Source organism: Kogia breviceps, chromosome 4, assembly GCF_026419965.1.
Source record: "Kogia breviceps isolate mKogBre1 chromosome 4, mKogBre1 haplotype 1, whole genome shotgun sequence".
Lineage (NCBI taxonomy): Eukaryota > Metazoa > Chordata > Mammalia > Artiodactyla > Physeteridae > Kogia > Kogia breviceps.
The window spans coordinates 149442991-149457120 of NC_081313.1; the positions used below are offsets into that span (position 1 = coordinate 149442991).

Consider the following 14130-nt stretch of genomic DNA (forward strand, 5'->3'; position numbering starts at 1 on the left):
TACATAGTAACAATAACAAAAAAGCCCAAGAACGGGAGAATGAGTAAATAATCAAGTAAATGAAAAAGTACTGGCTATTGAACACAGTGGAACATGGGAAATGTTTATCAGGTTATCTGAAAAAAAGGGAAAAAATGCCCACAGTACCTGCATGAAATGAACACACGTGTTGAGCCAAAGAACATGGAGACCATACCTGGGAGTTGCGGTGCTCGTGTGGGCAGCAGCTGCATCCCCGACTTTACCAGTGAGCGTCTTGTTTCTGTATCCCCTCCCAGAGGGTGGGCCCTCTGGAGGATTTCCCCACCCCCCAACCTTAAAGATAAGGGGACTACAGACAACTGTTAGTTTATTTACTATGAGAATGGTCCTTACAATTAATAAAAATCTAGGGGGTGCAGAGACGCTGCATCACACCTTCTTGAGAAGGGTGAAGAAGCGTCAAAACTTAAAGCAAAAACGAACCCTGGACTTTGTAAGCCAGGGCTCTCTGTGGCCTCCCCCCTCCCCCAGGCAGGAGTGAGACTCTGGGTTCTGAGTTCGGGGACCACCCCCACGGGCCACTAAAGAGGCATTTGAGAGGGCAACGCCAGCTTGCTCTTCTCAGTGCCGCTCGGATGGTAACAGTGAGGTGTCATTTCTGAGCCTCACACTCAACTCCAGCCCCTCAGACCTCCCACAACTGAACCTCTGCACTGGGAACCAGGGAAGGAGCTTTTTCCAAAAGCCCTGAGTGGGCCACGTTCAGGGGGATGTGAGGGCATCTGTGTGTCCTAGTTAATCAACCCCTTTATTCAGTGACTTGCTCCCAGTTCTCTCCCTGTGGCTCTTCCCACATCACCTGTCACCTGAGGATTCTGCTGCACCCCAGTTAATCTGAGGCAACTACATCCAGACCCACCCCCCACCAGTTTGGACCAGACCCCAAGACAGGCTGGTGGGCTTGGAGCCACCTCTCGGCCAGCAGTCTCACAAGACAGCAGCTTTCTCGAGGTGTGGCCCCAGGGTTTGTGGGGGGGGGGTGCTCAGACTGCAGCCTGAGAGTTCTGCAGGCCCTGCTGTCTCACCCCAGACTGAGGCTGGGTGGGGCAAGCTGGTGAGGCTCCTGGAACCAGAGCTACCAGGGCCCTAGGCTCAGGGCTCTGCAAAGGACTGTGTGTGATGCACTGGTGAATGGGGTCTCAGCACCCGATGACCTTGGAGAGTCCCCCGAGGGAGGACAGCCCAGCCCGCACACACTCACACATGGCTTCCTGGGAGTGGCAGTGACAGAGTTCAGTTTGCTACACGCATCTGAGTGGCATGACGAGCGTTTTCCATAGCTCAGAGGACAAACACCCTCTTCTCAGGTTTTTCAAGTGTCTCGAAGAGTCGGAAGGTAGGACAAAGGGCTATGAGGGGCCTGCTCACTGGGGAGCCAGCATGTCCCCAGGCCCACCTTTCGGCCTGCAGATGGTCATAGGGGTTGGGCTGCTGGACAGAGGTGAGAAGAGGGCCCGCAGGGTCCCCGAGAAAGGCGTCTCGGGAAAGGTATACAAGAGCGACCCATCGTTGGCACTGTAGAAGGACAGATGTCCAGCCTCGTAGTCCAGAAAGATACCCACGCGCCGGGGTGGGTCTCGGAGAGGGGCAAAAGCCCGCTCGGAGGAGTTGTAGTAGCTCCCCAGGAAGACCAGGATCCAGAACCCGTTACCAGCGAACAGCTCGCCCTTCTCCTTGCGGTTGGCGTTCTCTCTGCAGACGCCCAGGGCCCAGCTGGCCCGCTCCCCGACCTCTACCTCCCAGTAGTGGCGGCCGGAGGTCAAGGGCTCCCGGCCCAGCACACAAGGCCCGGGATCGAACCGCTCAGGGCTGTCGGGCAGGGCCTGCCGCAGGTCCCCCCGCCGCACGCTCCTCCTGTCCTCTGACAGTACCAGCTCAGGGTTGGCGGTGTCAGGATCCAGGGTCATGTCCCCTGCAGACAGAATGGTGGTCAACCCTCGAAGCTGTCTGTCCCAGACCCATACGACCTTGCAGTTTGTGACTGCCCACAAACTAACCACGCCCCTTCTCACTCGAAAAGATTCCCTAACCACTTCTTGTTGTATCTTGGAACGTTCTAGAAGGCAGTCCATGCTTCCTTGTGATTCATGCCCCTTTAGAGCACAGAAGGAAACCCTGAGTGCTTTCCGTGTCCACTCTTTTAGTGCCCAGAGAGAAGTGTGTGCGTGTTCTAGGGCAGCTTTCATCCCAGACTCCACAAACCTGGGGTCCACACGGGTGCTCTGGCATCTGAACGACCCTAGGACGGTGGTCCCACCTCTATTTTTTCCTAAATGCATCATTGAAAAGCTTGGACCTGGCCTTCCCTTAGCTGCTATCTTCTGCCCAATGGCCCTGATCCCTCCTAGTTTCTCATCCGTGAACTGGGAGCCTACGTGTTGTTCCTACCACAGACCCCAGCCCACCAGCAAAAGCTCGGGACTGGCACTTCCTCTGGACTGGAGACAGCGTGTGGGATCCCCCCGGCCTCTGCACAACACTCACCTCGGAACCTCCGCAAGGCCTCCACCAGCCCTGGGACCCTGCACACCGTCCTCATCTCCATGGGCACCACCTCAGGAGGCTGCAGCTTCACGTCCTGGACTCTGGAGGGGCAGTGGAGGTGTCACCCCTGCAGTGGGCCCACCTTGAACCCTGCCCACCTTCCCTGGGGAGAGTCCGAAGCTCCTACCTGCACAGGGTGTCCCTGATATCCTGTGGGAGAGACACACACTGCGTCAGCACCCATCCCCCAGGTGAAGGGCATGAAATGCAGCCAGGCCAGCTGAGACCACTCCCACACTGGGACATCTCAGCTGAGACGCCAAACTGCACTTCACATAAACCTGTGGTTCTTATCTCACTTCCTGGGCCAACTCGTCCTCCTTCTAGAACCTCTGCTTCCTGCAGCTTCTCCAGCAACGTTCACTCATCCTTGAGGGCTGCCCCCTCTCACCTCCTAGCTGCCTGCCTAGCTCTCCCACCACTTTACTGGCCACAGCCCACTTCTGCTGACTTCCCTCAATCCCCGCCACACACTTGTCCGCGATTCTTCCTGCTTCCCAGGCTTAAGATCACCTGATGGCTCAGCAAAGGCCAAAGGACTAAATTTTAGCCCCAGGATGGCAACTGGGAGCCTCTTACTGGTCCCTGAAAGTCCACTCAGCTTTGAGGCTCCAAGGAGGGTCACCTCCCACAGGAAGCCCCCTGGGCTGCACACGCAGTATCCTTGGCTCCCACCTGTGGGCACAAATTGCAGGGACCAGAAGCTGAGCAGATTCTCAGGGGTAGCATTGGGCCCATGCAGGAATCCCTATGGGAGACCTGCTGGCTTTTTCTCTCAGCCTCAGCCCAGTGGGCCCAAACCTTCAGAGAGCTGGGTGGTGACCCACTGGCCCGTCCCCATTAGGTCTCCCAGACAAGCACTAACAGCAGTCCGTGCAGTTCACCAGTGGCGTCCACTCCCTGTGTTTCATAGGAAGGAGACCAGCTGGTGAGGACCTGAGAGTTCCAGGCAAGCACGAGTCAGTCAGCCTGCTTTGCACAATGCTTCCTCCACTTTCCTGCTCTCCATTCCCATGCCTGGCCTTCCCTTGAGACCCCCCCCCGACAGGCCCACGCCCAGGAATGGGTGCCAGCTCACCTGCAACAGCCCCAGTGCTGGTAGCTGGCAGCGCCCCTCCAGCTCAGTGATGAGCTCGGCCAGCTGGGCGCTCTGCTGTCCGAGCCGGGCTGCGCTCTCCCGCAAGGGCGGCAGCACCTCCAGCTCTTCCTCCTCCAGCCTCTGCAGCAGCCGCTGCTCCTCCTCCGCAAGCAGACGGCGCAGCCTCTCAAACTCCGTCAGCACGTTCTGCCGCTGGGTCTCCACCATCTTCTGTGGGGGTCAGGGAGGACAGCTGAGGGCCTAGGACCTGGAGCCACCCTAACCCCCAACCCGGGGTCTCCCGTATCCATCCCTCCCTGATCCCCAAACCAATACACCCAGGGACCCCCATGCTTGGTCCTCCCCGACACCCACTCCCAACCCCCAAACCCACCCTGAGGTGGGTTATACATAGGGTCTGTGGCAGGGGTGCTGCCCAAAAGCTTGAGGCTGAACGTGAACAGTGGCATCCTGTGGTGGGGGCCCTCATGCCCCCTGCCCCCACCCACATTGGATGCCTGGCCACCTGCCTGCCACAAGGAGCAGGTCTCCTCCGCCTGGGCCTGGAACAGCAGTGCATCCTCCATTTGCTTCCGCAGATGCTCCAGGGATTTCTCCAGCTTGCCCTACAGGGAGGTGAGCCCAGAGTGACCCCGGCCAGGCCAGGCCTCCAGGCTGGGCCTTATACCTGCTCCCACCTGCCCAACCCCAGCTACGCCTGAACTCAGCTGGCAGGGACTACTTGGCACCTGGGAAAGCCAGGAGGCCCGAGATGCAGGAGGATCTGGAGGACCATCACAAGAGTGACAGCAGCGCTGGTGGAGATTCCACTATTCCCTCCATCCACGCTCTAGATGCACCAGGGCCCTGGGAGGTTGCGCTTTATAGAGCCAGCACTCCCAGGCTGTGCAAATACCAGCCACAGCCCACTGATGGCAGGTAAGGGCAGTTTGCTGGGGCATCTTCTCCAGCATCAAGACAAAGTAAGCACCAATACAGTGAAGGGTCATGCCATCCCAACACATGCCACTATGGCATCAAGATTATTTAGAGCTGAGGTGACTGAGAAACAGCAGATGCAGGAAGAGCTCTCTGCCCTCCTCCCTTCTGCCGAAACGCAGGGCATAAGTTTTCCATGAGAAAGATTCCTACCCAGTACCAGGAAGGGGAACACTCACCACCCAGAGACAAGCTGCTGACACTGAGATGAGTGTACCTAAACAAACCTTATTCAAATAACCCTGATGTTCCATTAGTTCCCCTCAATATACTTCCTTGTTCCTTTCCCACAATTTATTGGCCCTAGAAGCCCAAATCCCCTTTCTAGTTGCTTGTCTAGTTGTTTTTCCACAATTTATCATCCTTTGTTAAAATGGACTATAAGCCCGAGTCTAACCACTTGAGTTTTTCACTTTTCTGTGAAACCCTTGTGCCATGTACAATTTAAAAGACTATTAAAAGTATAGGTCCCTTCACTTGTTGATCTGTCACTTTAATTTGCAAGCCTCAGTCACAGGGTAGAGGAAAACGCTTTTCCTTCCCATGATTGACAGGATTAAGTGCTACCACATGAGACTTTATCAGGACAGCTGGGAGAGGCCTCTAGAGAGCTGCTGGTCATTCTCTGCTCTTTTGGTCACTTTCTACACCCTGATTGGGGTACTCAGTGACAGAAGTGCAAATCTGCTAGACTGATGTAAGGAGGGGGTGTTCCTGTATGCATGGTATACCTCAAAGTGAGAAGAAAGCCACAAGAATTGTGTCAGGACAAGCCCAGTGATGTGGATCAGGTACAGATTTATTGTTTTCCCAGAGGCTTGCTCTATGATAGTGACAGAGTACTGATTCTAACGTTGACTAAAGCGTGTACTTGATGCACCTCAGCAGAGAGACACTACTGGCCATAAAGCAAAATGCAAACCACAGTCAAAAAGTTTGAAAGATGCCACCCATGTACCTAATACCTTGGGTTTCAGAAGCAAACCCACCCGCAGGAATGTAGTAGGCAGCTGGCCAGGTGAGCCAGGTAACTGTTTGCCCTGAGGCTCTTAGCAGAGAAGGGAGTGCTGGTGTTCCTTTGTATTTTAAGGAAATGCATTTCCAGAACAGAGAAACAAGGCATCTCAGCCTGGGCTCAAAGCAGGGCTGAGCCCTGGCTTGTCAGCTGGCAGAGTATCCTACTGGGAAAGCCTGGTGGGCCCTGGCGTCCGCCTCCTAGGGCAATGGCTCTGTCCCTGCATTGATCCCTGCCTGGGGCTCTGCAGCGGCTTCCTGGCTGCCTTTCCATCTCTTCTCACCAGAACTTCAGCACTGGCGTCGGCCCCACGGCCCTGGCCTGCCCTGCCCACAACCCTCTGAGGGCTCAGAGTCCTCATCTGTGCACGTCCACCTGGGACCAGCCACCTCTGAGGTTCCCTTCCCACTTTCTCCTCTCCCGGCTCCATCCCTGTCAACGGTCAGTCAAACCTGCCCAGTCCCCGCCCCAGGCAGCCCTCCCACCGGTTCTGTGGGACCTAGACTTCAGAAAGCACGCCCCCTCCCCACGACCAGGTCCCCAGGCCAGCGCCTCACCGGTGGGCGGTGCCCCAGTCCCTCTAGGGTGCCCGTTTGGGACAGGCTACACACCCCTACACATCCCCGAGACCGGGACCAGGCTGGGACCCGAGCCCACAACCTGGGCCAGGATGCGGCCCCCAACCCCCCAGGCCCAAGCCACGCCCCCAACCCGCAGCGACCCCCTGCTAGGCCGTGCTCCGCCTGGACCTGCCCACACCTTGAGATCGTCGGCCGCGTCCTGCAGCGGACGCACTCGGTGCGCCCAGTGCTCCCCCGAGCGCTCGCAGGCCGCGCACAGCAGGCGCAGCTCGTCGCCGCAGAAGGCGGCCAGTGGCTCGCGGTGCGCGGCGCACACGCCCTGTGGGACGGGCGACGGAGGGTGCAGGCGCCGCGCCATCTCGGCCATCTTGGCGAGCGGTCGGTTGGGTCGCAGGTTCCTCTGCGGGGACAGCTCGCGGCACTCGGGGCACGCGTACGGGCCATCGGGCTGGCCCCAGCAGCGCCGGATGCACTCGCGGCAGAAGTTGTGGCCGCAGTCGGTCATCACCGGATCCGTAAAGTAGTCGAGGCAGATGGCGCAGGTGGCCTCCTCTTGGAGGTTGGTGGACAGGTCCGGGGCGGCCATGGCACCGGTGGAACGGAGGAGGGCAGTGTGGTCCGCCGGGTCGGGCGGTGGCCGGCCGCTGCCGGGACTGTGGGGAGCGCGCAAGGACGCGGGGTCTCCGGGGACGCGAGGTGCACGGCACCAGGGGATTCGGGGAGCTTCGGAGCGCAAGGGCTCCGGGGTCCAAGGCTGCGCGACTCCTGGGATGCGGAATATACGGCTCCGGGACTGCAGAGGCTGCGGGAACGTAGGGCCTAGGAATACCGTACGCTGGGAGGAAGAGGAGTCGAAGCGGGGGCGGAAGCAGGAAGCAGCTGGGTTGTTGTTTTTTTTTTTCTCCACTTTGGAACAACCCACTTTAGCTCCGGATTGGCCGTGGCCTGTCACGCGGCCCGTGGGCCAGACAGAATTGGAGGCTGCTCACCCGCTGACCTTGCGTCGCCGCCGCCGCCTGCGCTGCTGCCTCTGGGCTGCTGCACCGCCTGGTCTCTCCGTCGGGCCTGGAGAAAGGTGGGGTGCAGGGGCCGGGGCCAGCGGGGTGCGCCGCACGGTCACTGGGCTCTCCGCGGAGCGCAGAGACCGCGAGGACAAGGGGAAGCTGAGGCTGTGTCGTGGGCCCCCAATCGTTCCCCGTGCGCTCCTGGGTGTCTTCGCGCGTTCCCGGGCTGGGAACGATCAGAATTTATTGGGTGAGGGGCTTTGGCCCGCAGGGACTTTGGCCTTGTTGGGGTACGGTACCAGTACATTGACCAGAATTCTAGGTTTCTAGCAACTGTTAATGCGTCTGCAAAGGCGGGGCTCAGAGGGAGGCGGTGGGGTGGGCGGTGGAGAGGGAGTGAAAAGAAAGGACCCTCTCTGATCCTCACTTTGAATTTTGCCCCTGCAGCTTCCCTGGGTAGAAGGGATGGAGGTGGGGAGCTCTGAGGCTTTTAGGATTTGAGCTTGAAAAATCTCTTCACTTTTTCATTTTACCCCTGTGAAGGACCCAAATATGGAATTTGTGGGGGACAAAGAAGGTAGATATTTGAGGACTTGGCTCTACATATAAAAACCTGAACCATGCAGGAGCCAATGAATGGCATCATCTCAAGTGGAGAGTGAGGGATATGACTAAAGAACACTGCACCACACTGTGCCTGGTACATACGTTTTTAGAAACTGACCCACTATGCAAGTTTTCTGCTCTATGAAGCATCTGTAAATATAGCCTCTTAACGTTTAACTGCTTTAATCATGATTATATTTCCACTTTGTGAAACCACCCTGCACAGCCGATGGCTCTCAAGTGCCTCATGCGAGATAAGCTGGGCAGGTGGGCCTTGCTGAGCTGGACCACATCACCTTCTGGAGAAACCAGGACTGCCCAGGCTCCCCCCTCCTTGCGCCGCTATCACTTCACCCATAGGGTCACTGGAGAGATGACCATCTGGCCCGATATGGGGGCCCCAAGGCAGAAGAAGGGTTGCAGGGGGCCAGAGAAGGCAGGCTGGGAGTAGGTATGCAGGTGGGACCCATTGTTCACATTGTAGAAGGACACCTCTCCGGCCTCAAACTCCAGGAAGATGCCCATTTGGCTGGGGGGGGCTCAGTCAGCATGACATGTGTCAGGGCAGACACGGCAGGTGCATTACCTCTTTCCCTTGCATGGCTGCACCACCCAGAACCCATTTTTTGGGCACCTGGGGACCCTGCCCCTCCAGTTCACATTGTCCCTGCACACGCCCAGGGCCCACAGTGCATCACCAGTGAGGTTCATGCCCACCTCCCAGTAGTGCCTCCCTGAGGAGAAGGTCTCTTGGCCCACTGCACAGGGGTATGCTAGGAACCAGTCCTTGCCACGGGGTGTGCCATCCATCGGGGTGCTCAGGTAGCGTCTCTGGCGGCTCTCTCATAAGAGGAGGTAGGGGTATGCCGTGAAGGGGTTGGGCACCACATCCTGTGGAGACAGGCCCGGGGTGGAGGGGAGAGGGAGACCTTTCAGGCTCAGGGTGGGGAGGGTGAGGCCCTAGCAGGGGCCAAATAATCCCCCATTCATCCTAACCCGCACCCAGGCCTCCCTTTGGCTGAGTTCAGCTGTGAACCTGGAGTTGCTGCATGATCCCCTACCCCAACTGTGGATATTGGTGGTGCCAAGGAGATGGGGCTGGGGAACCATTTGGGCATTGGGCAGTGTGGTTAAGACCCCCCCCCCCCGTTGGTGGCCCTTGCCTTGAGTGGCTAGGAGCAGGGTGGGGCACTGCCGAGAGCACCTGGGCCCCCACTACTTACCTTGGAAACTCTTGAGCACCTCTCTCTGCCCCAGCACCCTACAGACGGTCTTCAGCATGGTGGGGGTGGCCTCTGAGTACTGCACACTCAGGCTGTTCTTCCTCCAGTGGACACAGGTCTCCCTGTCCCCTCTGGCCCCACTCGCGGTCCTCCCTGCACCCATCACGTCCTCCGCCACAGGTGGCTACGTACATGCCCAGGAGGTCCTTCACATCCTTCAAAAGGCACGGAAGGAGGAAGAGAGATTGGCAAGGCCTCGTTAGGGATCTGTGGAGTTCCCAAGCACCCTGTGTCGACATTTGGCCTGTAGGGCTAGAAGGGCTTTATGATGTTTTCCCATGGCCCTGTTTTCAGTTTCCAGAGTGTAACCCTGTCTTTTGGCTGTACACAGTAAGGTATCTGACTGACCCAAGCCTCCTGCTACCCATCACAATGAATGAGGACACAGGGAAGCTGTCCTGCTCATGATGGACCATGAAGGCATCGGAGACCAAATGGTTTTCACCCTGTGGGCCTTGGGCCTTGAGTGGGTCAGGAGTCAGTTTAGTGGGTTGCAAACAGCTTGCTCTTTGATAGAAGACAAAGTATTCCCCCAAAGGTAGAGCGAGTGTATAGTCTTGTCTACACCGGGACACTTATTGGGGACAAAACCCACAGGATGCCAGGATAACAGGCATAAAACTGGATTGACCCAGGCACACTGGGAGATATAGATACCCAGTGGCATGTGGCATTTGCTTCTCTTGTGTAAACACATTCCTATGAATGTGTGTATAATGGCTCACAGTGTGAAATGTATTTTTTTTGCTATGGATTCCATCACTCTGCACACTTGATGAGCCACTTACCCACTTTTTGGCCAACATAATTGCCCCTTCCAGGGCCTCGGTGTGCAGGCCTATCCCCGGCAGGCCAGCTGCACCTTCTCCCCACTTCCATAGCTGGCGGGTGTGATCATGTGACTTGCTCTTGCCTGAGAAGTCACGGGTGCCTGTCTGGACCCGTGTGTCTGTGCCCTGCATCACTGGACAACAGCTGCCCTCAGGCCACATCCCTAGGCTATGAAGGGAATGAACACAGGTCTTTAGGATTGGAACCTGTCATAGAGTGAATTGGCCCCTCCCCAAATCATCTGTTGTGGAGCCCTAACCCCCAGTACCCCAACATGTGACTGTATTTGGAGATAGGGTCTTAAAGATGCGATTAAGATAATATTGGGTCATTAAGGTGGGCTGTAATCCAATCTGATGATGTCCTTATAAGAAGAAGCTATCAGGGCACAGACAGAGGGATGACCATGTGAGGACACAGGGAGAAGATGGCTGTCTATAAGCCAAAGAGAGAAGCCTCAGGAGAAACCAGCTCTGCCCACTTGAGCTCAGACTTCCAGCCTCCTGGAATGTGAACAATAAATGTCTGTTGTTTAAACCACCCAGTCTGTGGTATTTGTTATGTAGCCTGAGCTGACTGAGACAGAGCCTTTCCCGTTGGCCTGAATCTGTTGCCACAGGCCAGCCCACCCTAACCACACCTGAGCCTGAGCTCATGCCCCCGCCCCCCTCACCCCCAGCCTGGTGAACAGGTGTGCCCACCTCACTTGCAGCATCTGGAGCAGTGTGCGCTCATTCCTGTCCTCCAGCGGCAGTAGCAGCATCTTCAAGGAGTGACTCTGCTGGTCCAGCGAGGCCATGCTCTTCTGCAGCTTTGCCACTGCCTCCTCCTCCTCTTCCTTCAGAGCCTGGAGGAGGCGCATCTTCTCAAACTCAACCACGATGCGCTCCCTCCGTTCCTTCACCACCTTCTGTGGTGGTAGTGGTGGGGGTCCTAGGTGAGGTACCGCTCAGGGCCCCACCACCCCAAGTGCCTGCTTTCAGACCCCACCCACCAACCAAACCCACCGGCTTGGAAGGGCTGCTCTGGGGCAATGGCACATCTCTGAATCCCAGTGACCCATAGAAAACCAGCAAACCTGGCAGGAATAGAAGCCAGGGGCCGCACAGAGGCCCCCTGCAATGTCACTGTAGCATAATTTTACTCTGAGCCCCAAATGGCAACTTCCAAGCATCCGTGTGCCTTTGCTCCCTGCATCTCTGAAATGGCCAGTCTGTGCTGAGGGCACTGTTCTCAGTCCTGGTTTGGCAGGAATTCTGTGACCTGGGAAATCATTGCCTTTCTGGGGTCCCATGTTCACATCCACACGGGACAGTGATTCCCACCTCAAGGGGTTCCACAGGTTCAGGGGATCCTGTGGGTGCTCTGGGGCCTGGCTGGGCCTTCCCCACCCTGCTCAGCTGCTGAGCATGGTCCCCAGCACCTACCTGCCATTCGGCCAAGGTCTGTTCCTCCTTGGCTTGCAACTTCTCGGTCTTCATCATTTCCTCTCACAGGTATCCCATGTTCTCCAACTTCAACTGTGGGGCACCCAAACCATGGGATTTGGGGTCAGTGGGCCCCCTGCATGCCCCACATCTAGATGGTGCCCTCTGAAGCTGCATCCACCCCACCCCAAAATCTGCCTCTTTGGAGTGAGGACTATTTTGAGCAGGAGGCAACTGAGAATCAACAGATGCAGAAAGATACGTTCCAGGCGCTCCCATTACCTGAGCAAAAGCACCTTGCTGGGCATGTTTTATGCCCATGAAGAAGATGGAAGGTTGGTGTTAAGATGGACCTGCACTAATAACCCTTATCTTCCTTTGATTTCCCCGTATATATTTACTTTCTGCTATGCTCTGAATGTTTGTGTCCCTCCCCGCCAAATTCATATATTGAAGCCTTAATCCACAATGTGATGGTATAGGTGGGGCCCTTGGGAGGTGATGAGGTCATGAGGGTGGAGCCCAAATGAATGAGATTAGTGCCATTATAAAAGTGACCCCAGAGAGCTCCCTCACCCTTTCTTCCATGTGAGGACACACAGTGAGAAGTTGGCCATGTATGAACCAGGAAGGGGCTCTCACCTGACTGTGCTGGTGCCCTGATCTTGGACTTCCAGCCTCCAACTGTGAGCAATAAATTTCTGCTTATAAGCCACCCAGTCTGTGGTATTGTGTTACAGCAGCCCAAGCAGACTGAGACACTTTTCCCATAGTCTACCACCCTTGGGAGGCTGAAACCTTTGCCTTTGTCTTGTTGCTTTTCTCCAAATGTATTATTCTTTGTTAAGATTCTAGATAAGCCCAACTTCTAACTGACCCTTTTTTACTGTTGCTGCAGTTTCTCCCAAAGACTCGCATCACACGCATGTGTTAGTAAATGGTTTGCCTTTCTCTTTGATTTGTCTTTGCTCAATCTAATTTATGGGCCCCCAGCCTAAGAGCCTCGGGTAGATGGAGGAGAAAGGCTCCGCTCCCCTTGCCTAACGGGGTGTCCTGGCCTCCCCACACAGATGGCTGCACAAGGACCAGGGAATGTGGACGGGCCCAGGTGGGCTTTGTCAGTCTGGACTCCTGCATAAACAGAGGCGACACCACGATGGCCTGGCTACCAGCCTGTTTTGTCGTGGGAGTGTGGGGACACTTGGGCCTCCCTGCCCTGGCCCCCAGCCCAGGCCCACCTTGTGTTCCTGCACAGCCTCCTCAATAGGGACCACCCTGGGGGCGTAGGTGTTCCTGGGACTCCCTGCAGATGACGCAGATGGGACTCTGGTCATCCTCACAAAAGAGTTTGAGCAGCTCCTCGTACACCTGGCACAGGTCCCTGCTCTGTAGGCTGGGGTGCTTCTGCGCCATCTCGGCCACCTTGGTCAGCAGACGGTTGGGCCGCAGGTTCCTCTGGGGGGATAGCTTGTGGCACTCGGGGCAGGGAAAGGAGCCCTTACACTTTCTCCTCCTTTTCTGGCCTTTGGCCTTCTCCCAGGTCAGCGGGATGTACTCTTGGCAGAAATTGTGACCGCAGGTGGTCATCACGGGGTCTGTGAAGTAGTCGAGACAGATAGAGCAAGTGGCCTCCTCCTGCAATTTTCTGGCAAGCTCCACAGCATCCATGGCTCCTGGGGAAGGAACGGAGTGTCCTGCCACATCCTCTGTCTGCAGCTCTGTCTGGGCTCTCCACAGTACTCTCTCAGCATCCTTTTGGTTGTTAGGGTACCCTGACTTATCTTCAATAAGAGGCACAAATGCCTCCCTGGAAGCTGACAAAGACCCTCTCCTTCACCAAACCCCAGTCAGCTTCCCCTGAGCTGTAGGCCTGTCTTTAGCCGGCCCCACCCAGTTTTAGCGAGAATTTCACAGTACTCCCACCGTAATATCTGATCTAGTTCCTCATTCCCACCTTTAATGAATACATGTCCTTGACCCTCCTTGAGCAAGAATCCTGTTAGGCCAGTTTAGCAAGAAGCCCCCTCCTCATGGCGCCTCTTAGTAATTTTCCATCACTGAACCCCATCACCCTGCTCCTTGGCTACAGATCCCCAGCTGTCTCGGCTACAATCAGAGATGACCCCCATCTCTCTCTGCAATTGCAATAGTCTTAAATAACGTCCTGCGTAGAAGCATCATATTTCTCTTTAACAGAGCACCTGCAGAACAAAGGAAAAAGGGAGTTTAAGAGGAACAACACTCTCTCTTCCATTAGGGAGTGGGGTTGATGAAGAGTCTCTCTTTAACCAAACTCTAGCTCAGCCTCCCTGAACCTTCCAACCAGGTCTTGGGCTTCCATGTTTGTCTCTGCATTGTTTGAGTTTAGCAAGAATCCCACTAGGTGGGTTTAACCAGACACACACCCCCACCCCCACTACTAAGATGTGTCCTCTTAGTAATTTCCCATAACTTACTCCCACCCTACTCCTTGGCTATACATCCCCACTGGCCCATGCTGTATCCAGAACTGAGCTTCACATGGGGTTCTACATAGAACCCAAGGTTCTATGCTGATGTCTTTCTTCCTATTTCAATAGTCCTGAATAAAATCTGTTTTTACCCCTCTAAATACCATCCGGCTCTGGTTTTCCTTGACAAGGTGCTGTGCAGAAAAGACAAAGGAGGGCTACTGCATGCACACAAACACACACTGCACACAAACACATGTACACATGTAT

General features: G+C 56.0%; 2 protein-coding genes and 1 long non-coding RNA gene across 3 annotated transcripts; 1 reads left to right on the forward strand and 2 right to left on the reverse strand.

Annotated features, from left to right (window-relative positions):
- Positions 1–332: 332 nt before the first annotated feature.
- Positions 333–7132, reverse strand: TRIM11 (tripartite motif containing 11). Its single transcript, XM_059061731.2, has 6 exons — positions 6438–7132; positions 4195–4290; positions 3665–3895; positions 2714–2736; positions 2527–2627; positions 333–1954 (listed from the first exon to the last, which is right to left on the reverse strand). Exons 1-6 carry the CDS (start codon positions 6843–6845, stop codon positions 1407–1409), a joined length of 1407 nt encoding a protein of 468 aa, XP_058917714.1. The 5' UTR covers positions 6846–7132; the 3' UTR covers positions 333–1406.
- Positions 6548–8046, forward strand: LOC136794090 (uncharacterized). The gene is made up of 3 exons (XR_010840391.1): positions 6548–6818; positions 7187–7334; positions 7807–8046. It is a non-coding gene; the product is annotated as an uncharacterized lncRNA (long non-coding RNA).
- A 168-nt stretch (positions 8047–8214) lies between these two features.
- On the reverse strand, positions 8215–13078 carry TRIM17 (tripartite motif containing 17). The gene is given in 7 exon segments (XM_059061732.1): positions 8215–8762; positions 9093–9193; positions 9285–9307; positions 10690–10893; positions 11411–11503; positions 12649–12696; positions 12698–13078. Coding segments are annotated over 7 exon segments (1398 nt in total).
- Positions 13079–14130: the final 1052 nt, after the last annotated feature.

Coding starts and splice junctions, on each gene's coding strand:
- TRIM11 (XM_059061731.2), bottom strand. CDS start 6,845: ATGGCCGCCCCGGACCTGTCCACCAACCTCCAAGAGGAGGCCACCTGC. Junction 4,291..6,437: donor ACGCGGCCGACGATCTCAAG/GTGTGGGCAGGT, acceptor ACCTCCCTGTAG/GGCAAGCTGGAGAAATCCCT. Junction 2,737..3,664: donor CAGCACTGGGGCTGTTGCAG/GTGAGCTGGCAC, acceptor TCTCTCCCACAG/GATATCAGGGACACCCTGTG.